Genomic DNA, 12,603 nt, shown 5'->3' with positions numbered 1-12,603 from the left:
CTAGAATGAGTTCTCATTTACTGAATTACGACGGAATAATTTGGTATCAGAACAAATACTACACTTTTCCTTTTTTTTTTTTTTTTTTTTTTTTTTACAAAGGCATCACCACATTATCAAGGCCCAGAGGCCACTCAAGGATCTAATAAAAATAAACAAAAATTGGGGAGCCAAGGCACATAAAAGCATTTAGTAGCAGATACAAACAGAAGGATATGTATGCATCATCATAATAATCATCATCCGTTTAACTTCTATTTTACATGCTGACATGTATTGGACGGCTTTAAGGAATTGACTTTAAACAATCTTCTTCCCATCTTTTACTTGGCCGGCGTCTGCTATCTTAAATGTTTTATATCTCTCCTCATCTATTCTTTCAATGTGGTCATGTCATCACAGTCTCTGCACACATCAATCTATACTCTCCAGACTTAGTCTACTTTTGATGCTATCAGAACTAAACGTTTCTTTACGACTCAGGTTACACATTCATCGTATGCATGCAACTCATGTCCTCAACCTTCACTAGCTAGGTTTTACTTCTATACATCATCACACTGCATACACATAACTGATAGACTAATTTCTTATCCAACAGTGGTAATTCTATACTGGTTAGTAATGGCAGAAGTTCCATGCATTTAATCAATCAACGATTTATTGCAATCACCTTAGCACCTGCTTCACCCCATGTTCTAATGATATTACCAAAGTAACACAACTGCTCAACAACGCAATTAGTCTTACACTTGTTGCATATAAACTGGATATTTTCTCGCAAAATACTAGTAATTCCACAACACTTCTTGTGTACCCAATGCTTTCAAGTATCAGGTATGATTGAATTGTACCAAACTTATTTTTAGAAACTGAGTAGAAGAACTGACATTACAACTACCGATCATTACTTTAGTTTTGGTGGCATTTACTCTCAGACTCTTAATTTTCATCAGATTCTTTCAAGTTTTTAGCTTGACAAGAAGATTTTCCATTGTTTCCCAATCATCATCATACAACATCTTTTCTGGATTTGAAACTCCCTGGAAAATGCTCCTAAGACACAAATGAAAAGCAAGAAATTCATTACAGAACCTTGATGTACTCCTACTTTAACATTAAAATCGTTATTAAACGTGATGTCAATTCTGATATGACTATAGACATATTGACCAGCAATCTTGTATGTATCATCAAAGTTAAGCAACATTGAGCCTGTACAATACTAAATAAATATATGCAGGAAAGAGTAAAACTTCCCAACAAAAAATATATATACAGCCCCGATGATCTCTTTAGCAAGTACTTCAGTCGAAACTACTAATTAATACACGTCTTCTAACAACTGAAAAATGACCTCATGGGTTGAAGTTCTTTTCTTATTATTTTGCAAAACTTTCTACAGAGAGTAAAAAAATTGTTTCAGTGGTGTTGTTTTCTTTCAATGCTGTTGTGTCCTTGCAATCGGATGATAATCAAGACAAATACATTGGTATGATAAACAACAAAAAGGTCTATTAGCAAAAGTATGTAATAGAAGTACACGTCATGATTCTGTGGGCCATAACTGCCACGAATCTCTACCCAATAACGTGTGAGATATAATTATATTTATAGTTTTGGGGTAAGTCCATTATTCTTGAAATAGGTTGTGTAGCTTGCCCTATAATAAATACATAATACTTTAACTAAGGCAAGTATTGATATGCCATAAACAATGGTAAAATTATATTTTAAACCTTTGACAGAGGGACGAACAAACCAACTAACATGCATTTTACATTGAGAGAATTAATTTACTTACCAATTTTTCGAATCTTTGTGTGAGGAAAGTGTTAGAAAATGAGGGGTACTTTTCCTTGTTCTTTAGCCTGGGAGATTTGCATAGCACGGGCTTTATTTCTGGAAAGAAATGGCAAAACAAAAGGTGAATCCATCTATATTCTTGAGTGAAAAAAGACTTGAAAATGTTATTTATGAAATTAACATATGAAAAGATAGCAAGGAAATAACATATCAACGTCAAAATATCTTCTACACGCCAACATTCCTATTACACTACAATTCACAATTTTAGTAAATTATGGCCTACAACATCCTTTCTGATATATATATATATATATATATATATATATATATATATATATATGTGTGTGTGTGTGTGTGTGTGTGTGAACTTGTTTTTCTATCTGTCTTTGTGCAGAATGGTTTCTATCAAACTACTCCATCAATTTTGGTCTACACACTTGAAACTTGACAGGGGATGTGGGCATGTGGAACAAATTCGATTTGTGTTTTAGCGAATAAAAATAGTTGCTAAAGCAGTCAAAATTGAAAAAGTGTGAACTTAGCATGCATAAGTCTACTTATTTTTACGCATGCACAAATATATATTCATACTTTTAACAATGTTATTTTTTAAGTTTTTATATGCATAAATATTGTTGAGCTGATAACGAATAATGTTGAAGAGTTATATGTTTTGGTTTGGATTCTAGCTGAAGGAACGCAACTCATATTTTTATTGTTTATTTTTTTAATTTTTGAAATCTCTACTATATATTGGGTACAATATAATAATCTACAGAAAATTGCCTCTATAATAATAAATATGAGATCTGACTTAATTCAAATATCATATTTAAGTGTATTTTATGTTTTATGACTGGCCTCTAGTACACACACACACACACGTACACACACACACGATGATTTTTTTAGGCTGAAACTAAATTTATTGTAGCGATTTAGCAAGTGGAGTCATAGGTGGATTCCTGACTGGTTTGAATGTTCTGACCAGTAGAAATTGTCACTTATTGCATTGATCGTTGCAAAAGCATGACACTCTAGTGCTTAAAGGTACATATATATATATATATATATATATATATATATATATATATATATATATATATATATATATATATATAGTAATTTATAAAATATATATGGCGATTAAGCTACACTGAATATTCCGCGTTTCATCCACTCTAGGAGTCTTCAGGCTTATGCGTGAATTCTGTGGTTGTTTATCGTTTTTAAAAACGATAAACAACCACAGAATTCGTGCATAAGCCTGAAGACTCCTAGAGTGGATGAAACGCGGAATATTCAGTGTAGCTTAATCGCCATATATATTTTATAAATTACTAACTAGCTCTACCTACGTATTGAACACTTTTGAAGTAAATATTTAAAGTTTACGCATAAATCTATATATTCGTATATTAATTTTATGTGAGTAAATTAAGTAGTTATATATATATATATATATATATATATATATATATATATATATATATATAATTGGTAATGTTATTTATTCTATTAATTTCTATTAGTTCTCCCGGTAACTAGAGCAGGGGGAGGGGTGTGCAAAGACCATGAAATAATCTGTAGGCAACAGAATTAACTGCTACATTCTGGCTGATTTAATCCAAGCTGATTATATACTTCAGAGGGAACAGAATCGCAGCAGTGAATATGTAGCATATATCTGATGGCACGACATTGTAGATGCGCAAAAGAATCAGAGAACATTCTGCCAACTCCAGCGAACACTAGAGACCCATATCACAACACGTAAAGCTCCTGATTAACCTTGATGGATATAAGACAAGTCGTCATCAAACCTGAGGCTGCTAGATATTATTACTCCCAGATATTATTACTCCCAGATAAGTATGGCATTTCAAGAATGGCACAAATGTATCTTGAAACTAAATGCCACTGATAGAGATAGGAGGGAGCCATCTAGATGACAATAGCGCAGCTGTTTTTGCTGGGTTGAACAGTATACCTCCGTCCCCTACCCACTCAAATACAAAAACAAACAGCATATATATGGACACTATTTAAGGGTTTGGGTTTGATACAGAAATTTGTGTATCATCAGCATAAGAGGTTGAGAACACAGTCAAGTCGTTGCAGTTAAAATGAGATGTTGTACTGTCCTTTAATGTTAGCAGGTTGTTGATGAGGAGCAAAAATAACGTTGACACAATAATACTTCCCTGTGACACTCTGTTTGAGACAAGAAGCTCATCCGATAAACAGTCAGCGACCAAAATTCTCTGCAATCTATCAGTTGCAGATCCAAGAAAAGAGCTTGCCTTGGTTGCCAAATGAGGGTAGCTTCTGTTGCAAGGACGAATGAGTAACGGTTCCAAATGCGTTGATAAGATCCAAAAATGCTGAAATTGTGCACTTCTTAGCCCCATTTTCTGAGCTCCTGTTGATAAAGATAGTCTGCTTGTTCTGCGGAAGAGTGCGATTTTAGAAAACCGAATTGAGTCGGATGGATGAGCTTATTTTCTATAAGATGTGAAGACAGTTGTTCACAATGTTCTACATGACATTTCCAGAAAAAAGGTCAGAACCATATGATCGATATGGAGTCAAGGCAGATTTCTTAATCAGAGATATCAGTGACAAGCATTGGAATTCTTATGCTACAAATGACAATGAGTGATTATGTGATCTTCCATCATGTTTAGGCACATGAGTGGATATTAACAAGCCAAGCTGAAAGGTTAGAGAATTACAAGCAATATCAGTAATAAGCATGTAAAATTGACAATGTACTCTCTTGATACTGCTTTGATTTTTAGTGTAATGGCATTATTAAGATTAGAAATATGATAGAAATTATATATGGAATAATACCAGAGATGAAAATTTAAGGGGTAAAACTCGAGTAAGCGTGAAGCTATTCAGAATCACACCTGTTACTGATGATATTATCACTAGTGTCCCATCATATCTTTGAACCACAATAAAACAAAAACTCTCGAATCCTCATTACTGAAACTTGGTGAAGAACTCAGATATACTCTGACGTTCATTTCTATTAAATATGATTTGATTGCAGAAAGGATTCTGCATTTTATTAATGATTACATGGTTGGTGTTTGTTTGTTTTTTATTATATAAATATATAACTTAATAGCATATATTTATTCGTGAATTTAATTATTCTATAGTTCTAGAATTCAAAAATACCTTTATGAGTTATCAATGATGTAGGGCATGTATCAGTAAAGATTGGGATTGGGGTTTGGAGGCCTTCGTCTTCCACTTCTTTTTCGTTGGTTTCTTTTTCTTCTTCTTCTGCGGTCCGTTTTACCATACGGTTAAGTAAATCATCGTCATTAATAGTTGCCACTTCCTCATCATATGTATCTGTAGCTACTGTTGCTGCTGCTGCTACTGCAGCTGCTGTTTCATGAGATCCCTGAAATTCGAAAAGGACCTTTCTTTAAGAAGGCCAATTTAATGGAATAATTTTGAATATTCAAAAGAGCTTCATTAAATGTACTTTGAAATCCTAAGAGAAAATCGATTCATGTTATACAACAGAACATGGAAAGTAGAAAGAGGGTGTTGCAATTGTAATTGCAATTGCAATTGTAATTGTAATTGTGATTGTGATTGTAATTGTAATTGTGATTGTGATTGTAATTCTAATACTTGCTTTAACCTGTTTTGTTTTTCAATCTTACATTATATGAGTCATGTTTATAACAAAAGGGTTGAATTGTTTCAGAGGAACAGCTACAGTTTTTAGTAGGTGGTATGTAAATTTCCAATCCTCTTGCAATATTCATTGTCATCCAACTGTTAACCTGTCTAGTGCAAGTGGTTTTTGAAAAATGAAGGTGACATTAGTAAAAAAAAGGACCGAAAATCCCAAGTAGAGGATGACAGCAGCACATACCCTTGTGTAATAAATGATCAATTGTCACAGGAAGTCGTTGTCATGTGGACACTTACACTAAGGACTCAGAATTTTATGTTCGAATCCTTTAGATCCATAAAAAATATTTTCACTTAAAATATCAACAAATTTCACATGGTTACTCCTGTAACGTAGTCATTACATGTCAACACTCAGGTCCCACACGTTGTATGCAGACAGTAGCAAGGAAACAAAGACATGGAAACAATTCGATTCACTGTTTTTTAGTGGAAACAACTGACGTTGATTTACAGGTACTTTCCAAAATAACACCTTATAACTTGTTCAAAATTTTTCTTGTACTCTGCTGTGTCGAATACATGGTACTCTTTGTAAGACCATGTTCAAGACATGTCTTTTCATGTCACTCTCGGCCCACGTGCGTAACATCTCTATTTCTCTCAGTCCTCTTCCGGGTCACGTTTTCTATTTTTTATAATCTTTTTCTTTCCTTCTTCCTCACCCTAACGTCATCTTGCACACGGCTCGGTCATTTGCAGACAGCTCTCATACGCATGCTTACCCCCTGTTACATATGTATCTGCATTTGTCAGTAAAATCACGGCCAAGAAAACTGAATCTAGAAATTTAATAAATCATAGTTTGCATATTCATTCAAATTTCAATGTTATCAATCATCAGAAATCATGCATGGAAAAATGTCTGTGACACAAACATTTCTATTATGCTCAATAATTTGCAGTGATGATAAACGTGCATCAGCAAAGTTCTCGTGTGCATTTCTTTAATAATCAATTCCTGAACACATGGCAGTGCACACATGTTAATCACACCTCTCCACTTCCATAAATAGAAAATACATGGCCTTTAGTAAAGTTACATATGTTTACACACGTGTTAACTTGTCGACTCTCGGGACCCAACACGCTGTAGACTCTGTCGGAAGGAACATAAGAAAGGAAGAGAAAAAAATTCAACTCGTTCTTTCAGGTTTTAACAAACAACTTTTATTTATCATTCTCCCTCTACACATAACTTTTCGTCTCAACTTTAACGTCACCCCTGCGTCTCTAACGTGGCCGTGATCATCAGTCTTTGTACATGTTTTTCTTTTTAGAATTTTTTCTTTTTCTTTGCCAGGACGTCACTTCGCATATGGCTCAATCATTTGCATACAGTTAGTGTATGTGTGTCCGCATTTTGTTACACTTTGAGTAACCCTGAATTGAGATATTCTGGGCATGTTTCATCTGAGGTTTAAATCTCTATCTCATCTCATCCCAAAAGTGCTGCATGATCAGAAGTTCATTCATAGCCTCTGGTGCCAAATCAACTACCCATTTACAAAAGTCAATATCCTATTCACTGGACAGACTACAAGCAGGTAGTTCAAACTTTCCTATACCAGTGTGATTTGCTATATATGCATGATTTTATATTTTATATATTTATAACATATTGGCTATGTTTCTAGGGAATAAACTTCTAATATAATGAAACTGAAAAATGTAACTGCGGCACACGTCCTAATGCGGGAGCATGAAATTAACAAGCAATCTCCAGTCGTATATATATCCCCATTAGGGGAGATAACGACATAAAGTTTTTGCAACTCTTACAGGGAGATGTCGTCCTCCTACATAAAACGCCTCAAATTAGTCACCCATCTGGTACTGACCAGGTTTAACGTTGCTTAACTTAGGTGCTCTAGTGAGAACTGATGTGTCATTCACAACATAATTGTAAAGCTATTTTTGTAAAAAGAAAAAATTCGATTACTCACAAGATTTACTCTTTTCTGTCTTTCGGCTTCAAATTTTTTATGAAAAAATGAACAAAGAAATTCCAAGTAATTGACCTGAAGAGTTAAAATAACATTTTAAAAACATCTTAGAAATACAATTGAAAATTTAATTTGAATTACAATTATATAGATTGAACTGGTTGCACTCTGAATTACTTTAAATTATTCAAATGATATTAAACGTACAAAATCTTGTAAAAATAATGATTACATGAGAGAAGTTAAAGACTTCAAAATATTTAGTTTTGTGGAATTTAGATCCAATTATTAGATGTTTAGATGATTTACGTGATAATTTTATATACTTAACAGAATACCTGCTGGGAGGATTAATTGGAATTGGAATCGGAAATCGGAAAAATCAGAAGATTTGGGAATCGGTATCGGAATCGGAAAAATTGATGCAAATTTTTCGATGCCAAAACGACTCTTTTAATTGTCTTTTTTTAGTTGATTTTGGTTAAACCAAAATCTTCCATTGCTGGTAATAATGATAAAATAATAAATACTCATTGATTTTAAAATACCAGCAAAGCTAAAATCAATAGATCATCCTCCACAAATGTATTTTATTTTAACGTTTAAAAAAATGTCTGCATATTTAATATGTGTTTTTACGAAATTGGGGAAAAATAACAATTTTATAGTTAAATAATTAGAGATTTGTAAAGAATCGGAATCGGAATTTGTAATTGTATCGGAATCGGGAAAATGAAGATTAAATGCAGAATAAAATGCTACTTAACCTTATGTATAGAATACTGTTTCAAATTATACAGTTTTGTTTAAAGAAAATGTCTAATATTTAATGGTTTATCTTAATGAGATTTTAACAAGAAATTAAAATGAAAAGAATCTTGATGAGTTGATTTCAAATGATTTTTAATCTAAGTTAATGCAATTTTGCAGCGTTTGAATTTTCAAATAAATAATTGTGCCTATGTCTCCTAAGACCCTTTAAAATATTAAAATAATGTAAAGTTTGGGGATATTTATTAACTCATGTCTAATACATATTGTAAAAATACTACAAAAATTAGTGTTATCTGAATTGTCAAAAATGGCTTCTATTCCACTTAAATAAAACTAAACATAACCTACATAACTCATCTTAATGCCTTCAGCTATGTTTTAAAATTCTTATGATCAGTTAATTAGTTTATGAATGAATTCTACACATATAAATCTATAAACATGCATAAACATTTAACTCCATATAAATAGGGATATATCTTTAGGGTGTTGCAGAAAAATACAACAAAGAAAAGAAATAGGAAATAAAAACAAAATTTATAAAGCCTGTAGTTTATTTAGCAACAGTTAGAGTTACAGTGTAGCAGTCGCTAACATACCATCTCAAGGTATGTGCAAAATGAGTCAAACGCTCTAGCAACCATTTTCTTAAATGGCAAACACATCCACTGTGTCAGCTTTCAGAGAGTCGATCATGTTATAATGTGCTTGTAGATTTTGGCCTTGATCATGTTCTACAAGAAATAGAGTCAAGGGGGTTGCAGTCGGTTGAGCAGAGCTGCTAAAAGTCCGGTGACCAGTGATAAGGAACGTTGTTGAGCAGCCATGCCTGAGTCATCTTTGCCTAGTGTGCAGGAACAGAGTCATGTTGGAAGACATAGGGGCGTCCACCAATGGTAAACTTGTTCATCTAGGTCTTCACCACATGCCACAATATCTCTTGATATTTAGTCTCCTTTTTGTCAAGTGTGAAATTTTACTGTGTACTTTCATTTTTATTTGCAGGCATTAATTGAAGGTAACGATGATATTTTGATACAGAAGAATGTATTTCTTATTCAGCGGTTATCTTCCACAGTGGCATTTGAATTACAACAAATGAAGATAATTTATTTTATTACTTGTAGATTAACAAATGTACAGTCTAAATGTTGTGTTTGCAATTTTGGTTGGTTTGTGAATTTTTCAGACTTGATTAGGTTAAACAAAGTGTCAAATTTTGCTGCGACATCCTATACAAAAGAAGATTTCCCTACCAAATTTGTCATTCAGTTGCGTTTGAGCATTCCTAAAGCAAAGCTGGAAATAATAAACAAAACATTTGGCAGCCATTTAACTGTCAAACGCAGATTATTAAAACAAATTATTAAAATTGTAAAATTATTTCAAGATTTCTCTTGAATATCATCAAGGTGTTCTATTCCAAAGTCTGTGATTAACACAAGAAGGTGCTCCACCCCATTAAGCTTTTCAAACATTAAAAATAATAACCGATATATTTGATGATCGTTTAATCTTCAGAATAACTGAAAAGCTGAAGGCGTCTCATTCTTCAGCCATGGAGTTTCCCTTGGCATGCAAGTCAACAGAGTATAAGCTATTGTTTGAGATGGCCTATACTATGTTGGCAGGTATGACTCTTGTCATGTGCGAGAATATGGAATGAGCAACTTGATAGACTAATAGCAACTTGATAGACTAAAGACAATATTCGAGAAGGTTCACCCTCCATGCTTAACCTTTCCTCTTTTAGAAAGGAAATTCGGTCAGTTCTGCCCAGGAATTTTTGCAGGTCTCAGTGCTGGGTTGCTAGCTCTTCAAATCCCACTTTCCGCCCCTTTTGTCACATCATTCCGCCTTAAGAAAGAGATAAACAGAAAATGTCACTCCATTTGATATGCTAACAACAATCTCTTGAAATTACTTTGCAGAAATTAAAAGAAGCATAACTAATTTAATAAGGAAGATCTCCCCCGCTTCCTGTAAAATTTGTGATCAGTTAATGGAGGATTTTTCAGTGGAATTAATGAATAAAAATTGTGCTAATACTGCATCCATTATTTCACCATTTGAAGTGCTATACCTGTTCCACACTCTCACTCCGTCTGCACTATAAAATATCCTGTTGAAAAATTAAACAGATTTCCTGGGGGATATATAGTTAGAAAAAAAAAACAAAAACAAAAAAAAAAACGTACCGGGCGTATCTGCATCGCTCTTTGGGAAAGAAGAAGGAAAGGATAGCTAGCTGATTTATATACACGAAGGGCATCTTGGGAAGGCAGGGCATAATGGAAGAAGCTATTTTTTCCTGTCTCTTCCTTTTTTTCTAGATAGGAGGATATAAAAGCTGGGAAAAATTCCCTAGGGAGGCAGAAAGAACAGAGTCGTGAACATCTTTTGAAAAGAATTTCGTATTGCTGACGTTCAGATTGTGCGGTGCGACATTGATGGCGAGAGGCCAGGTGTGGTCGATTGGAAAAGAAGAGGGCAGAAACGTGTTGTTGGGAGAGCGATTCGTATCGATTAGATTTCCAAAACCATTTTCAAATAAATCGTGATTTGTATCAATTTTATGTTCCTTTATGATGATTAAAATCATATTTTATGCTATTAAACCTTACATCTTGAATCCTTATTCAAATTTTGTTCAAAACATTGAAGTGTCTTAAGAGGAAATTGAAATTCAAAGAATCTGACCTTAATGTTGTCTAATAGACTTGTATCTAATTTAATGCCTCCTGAAACCTTTTAAAATAAAATACCCCCCAAAACAAGTAATATGAAGAAAATTTATTAATTAATGTCGAATATCTGTTCGTAAAATTTTATAAAAATTGGAGATATCTGTTTTTAAAAATAGCTTCCACACTCTTTTTGCCTGTTTTGCATGAAACTAATTAAACTAAATATAAACTACATTATGCACCCTTCAACCTAGCAGTTGTGTTTTAATATTCATAATGATTGATTAATTAGCTTGAAAATAATTCTTGTACATATAATTATAGAAATATATACGCATACATAAGTATATAAATAAAACTATTAATTTTTCATAGAAAGTTGCCTTGATAATCTGGACACGAATGTAAACAATACAACTAGAAGTGTTCGTTAAATACACAAGCCAATAAAATACACAATAAATTACCAATCATCAAAATAATTCTTGTACATTTAATTATAGAAATCGTTTCAAAATTACTTACCTAACTATGCAAATAAAGATATTAATGTATTATAGGAAGGTGCCATGATAAATTGGACACCGATGTTAACTGACTCTCAATCAAACAGAAGTGCTCGTGAAATACACAAGCCAACACGTTACACAATAAATTAGCAATCAGCAGAAAAATTATTTTTCACATTCGATGACGAACATCTAACAAAATCATATGAACTGCTTCCCTATGCAAACTCAATGTAATTCCTATCATAGGAAACGTTTCTGTTGCTTTATGCTCCTATACATTTGGGTTTGTTTTGTGCATTGAATTCATATTAAAAACTCTGTTTTCTATTTATTTAAAAAGAAAATACAATTTTGTTATATATGGGTCGTTGAATTGCATTCATCAGATCCAGCTAATTTGCATATTCTTTTAAACATTCATTTTAATTAAGTTTCTATTCGTTTCTTATAGGATGATAATCTTTTCTTAAGTATTAAATGTAATTATATTCATGCAGATATTCTACAGGATTTATACTTGCGTAATATTTGTGTAAAAAGGTTATAGTAAACACAAACCTCTTTCTATATATATTTATGTATGCGTATATATATATATTTGGTTAAAAAAAAATGCCAACCAACCCCCTCTGTCAGTTTTTTGGTTTACTGACATGAAACTTAATAAATAGGTTATTTGAACCCATGCGAAACTTTATATTTGAGTTTTAGCCGAGAAAAATTAGTGCAAAACATGTGAAAATTAAAAAAATGGAATTTGCCATGTAAAGGTCGAACGACAACATTACGATTATGCATGCGTAACGTAATAGCTATTGGTTCATATTTTAATTTTTAGCTTTGCAGCAAACATATCTTAATAGTTCAGGCATTAACGTCCAATGAAAAGGTAAATCGTAAGCTAAACGTTTTGGTTTCAATTCTCAGTGGTGGCACACGAGTTATTATTATTATTTTTTTTTAACTTTTTAAATCATCATTATATATTGTGTCCAATATAATATAATAATAAATGCGAAATCTAGATTAATTAAAATATCATATTTAAGCGTATTTTACGACCAGGTTATGCCGAACGGCCTGCTAATGTTTAATAAAAAAAACTATTTCTATATCAAACAACTTCGTTGAGTGTATCTTACAAGAACA

At 32.7% G+C, this 12,603-nt stretch overlaps 1 protein-coding gene across 6 annotated transcripts in view; it reads right to left on the bottom strand.

Moving 5' to 3' along the window:
* The window catches only part of LOC145277037 (epithelial cell-transforming sequence 2 oncogene-like), a 629,231-nt gene that overhangs the window by 103,164 nt on the left and 513,464 nt on the right, over window positions 1-12,603 (bottom strand). For all 6 annotated transcript variants that reach the window (XR_013868093.1, XR_013868092.1, XM_080128670.1 and 3 more), the window contains exons 15-17: window positions 7,482-7,556; window positions 5,002-5,233; window positions 1,805-1,902 (exon numbers count right to left, since the gene is read on the bottom strand). Coding sequence is in view for 4 of the 6 variants with exons in the window: in XM_080128670.1 (XP_079984796.1) it covers window positions 1,805-1,902; window positions 5,002-5,233; window positions 7,482-7,556 (405 nt within the window). In the remaining 2 variants the exon portion in view is untranslated. The remainder of the gene's footprint in view (window positions 1-1,804; window positions 1,903-5,001; window positions 5,234-7,481; window positions 7,557-12,603) is intronic.

This window comes from Euprymna scolopes, chromosome 5 (assembly GCF_053919585.1).
Source record: "Euprymna scolopes isolate OS-2025 chromosome 5, ASM5391958v1, whole genome shotgun sequence".
Classification (NCBI taxonomy): domain Eukaryota; kingdom Metazoa; phylum Mollusca; class Cephalopoda; order Sepiida; family Sepiolidae; genus Euprymna; species Euprymna scolopes.
The sequence above is the reverse complement of the archived record's forward strand: the minus strand, read 5'-3'. Positions and strand labels throughout refer to the sequence as shown.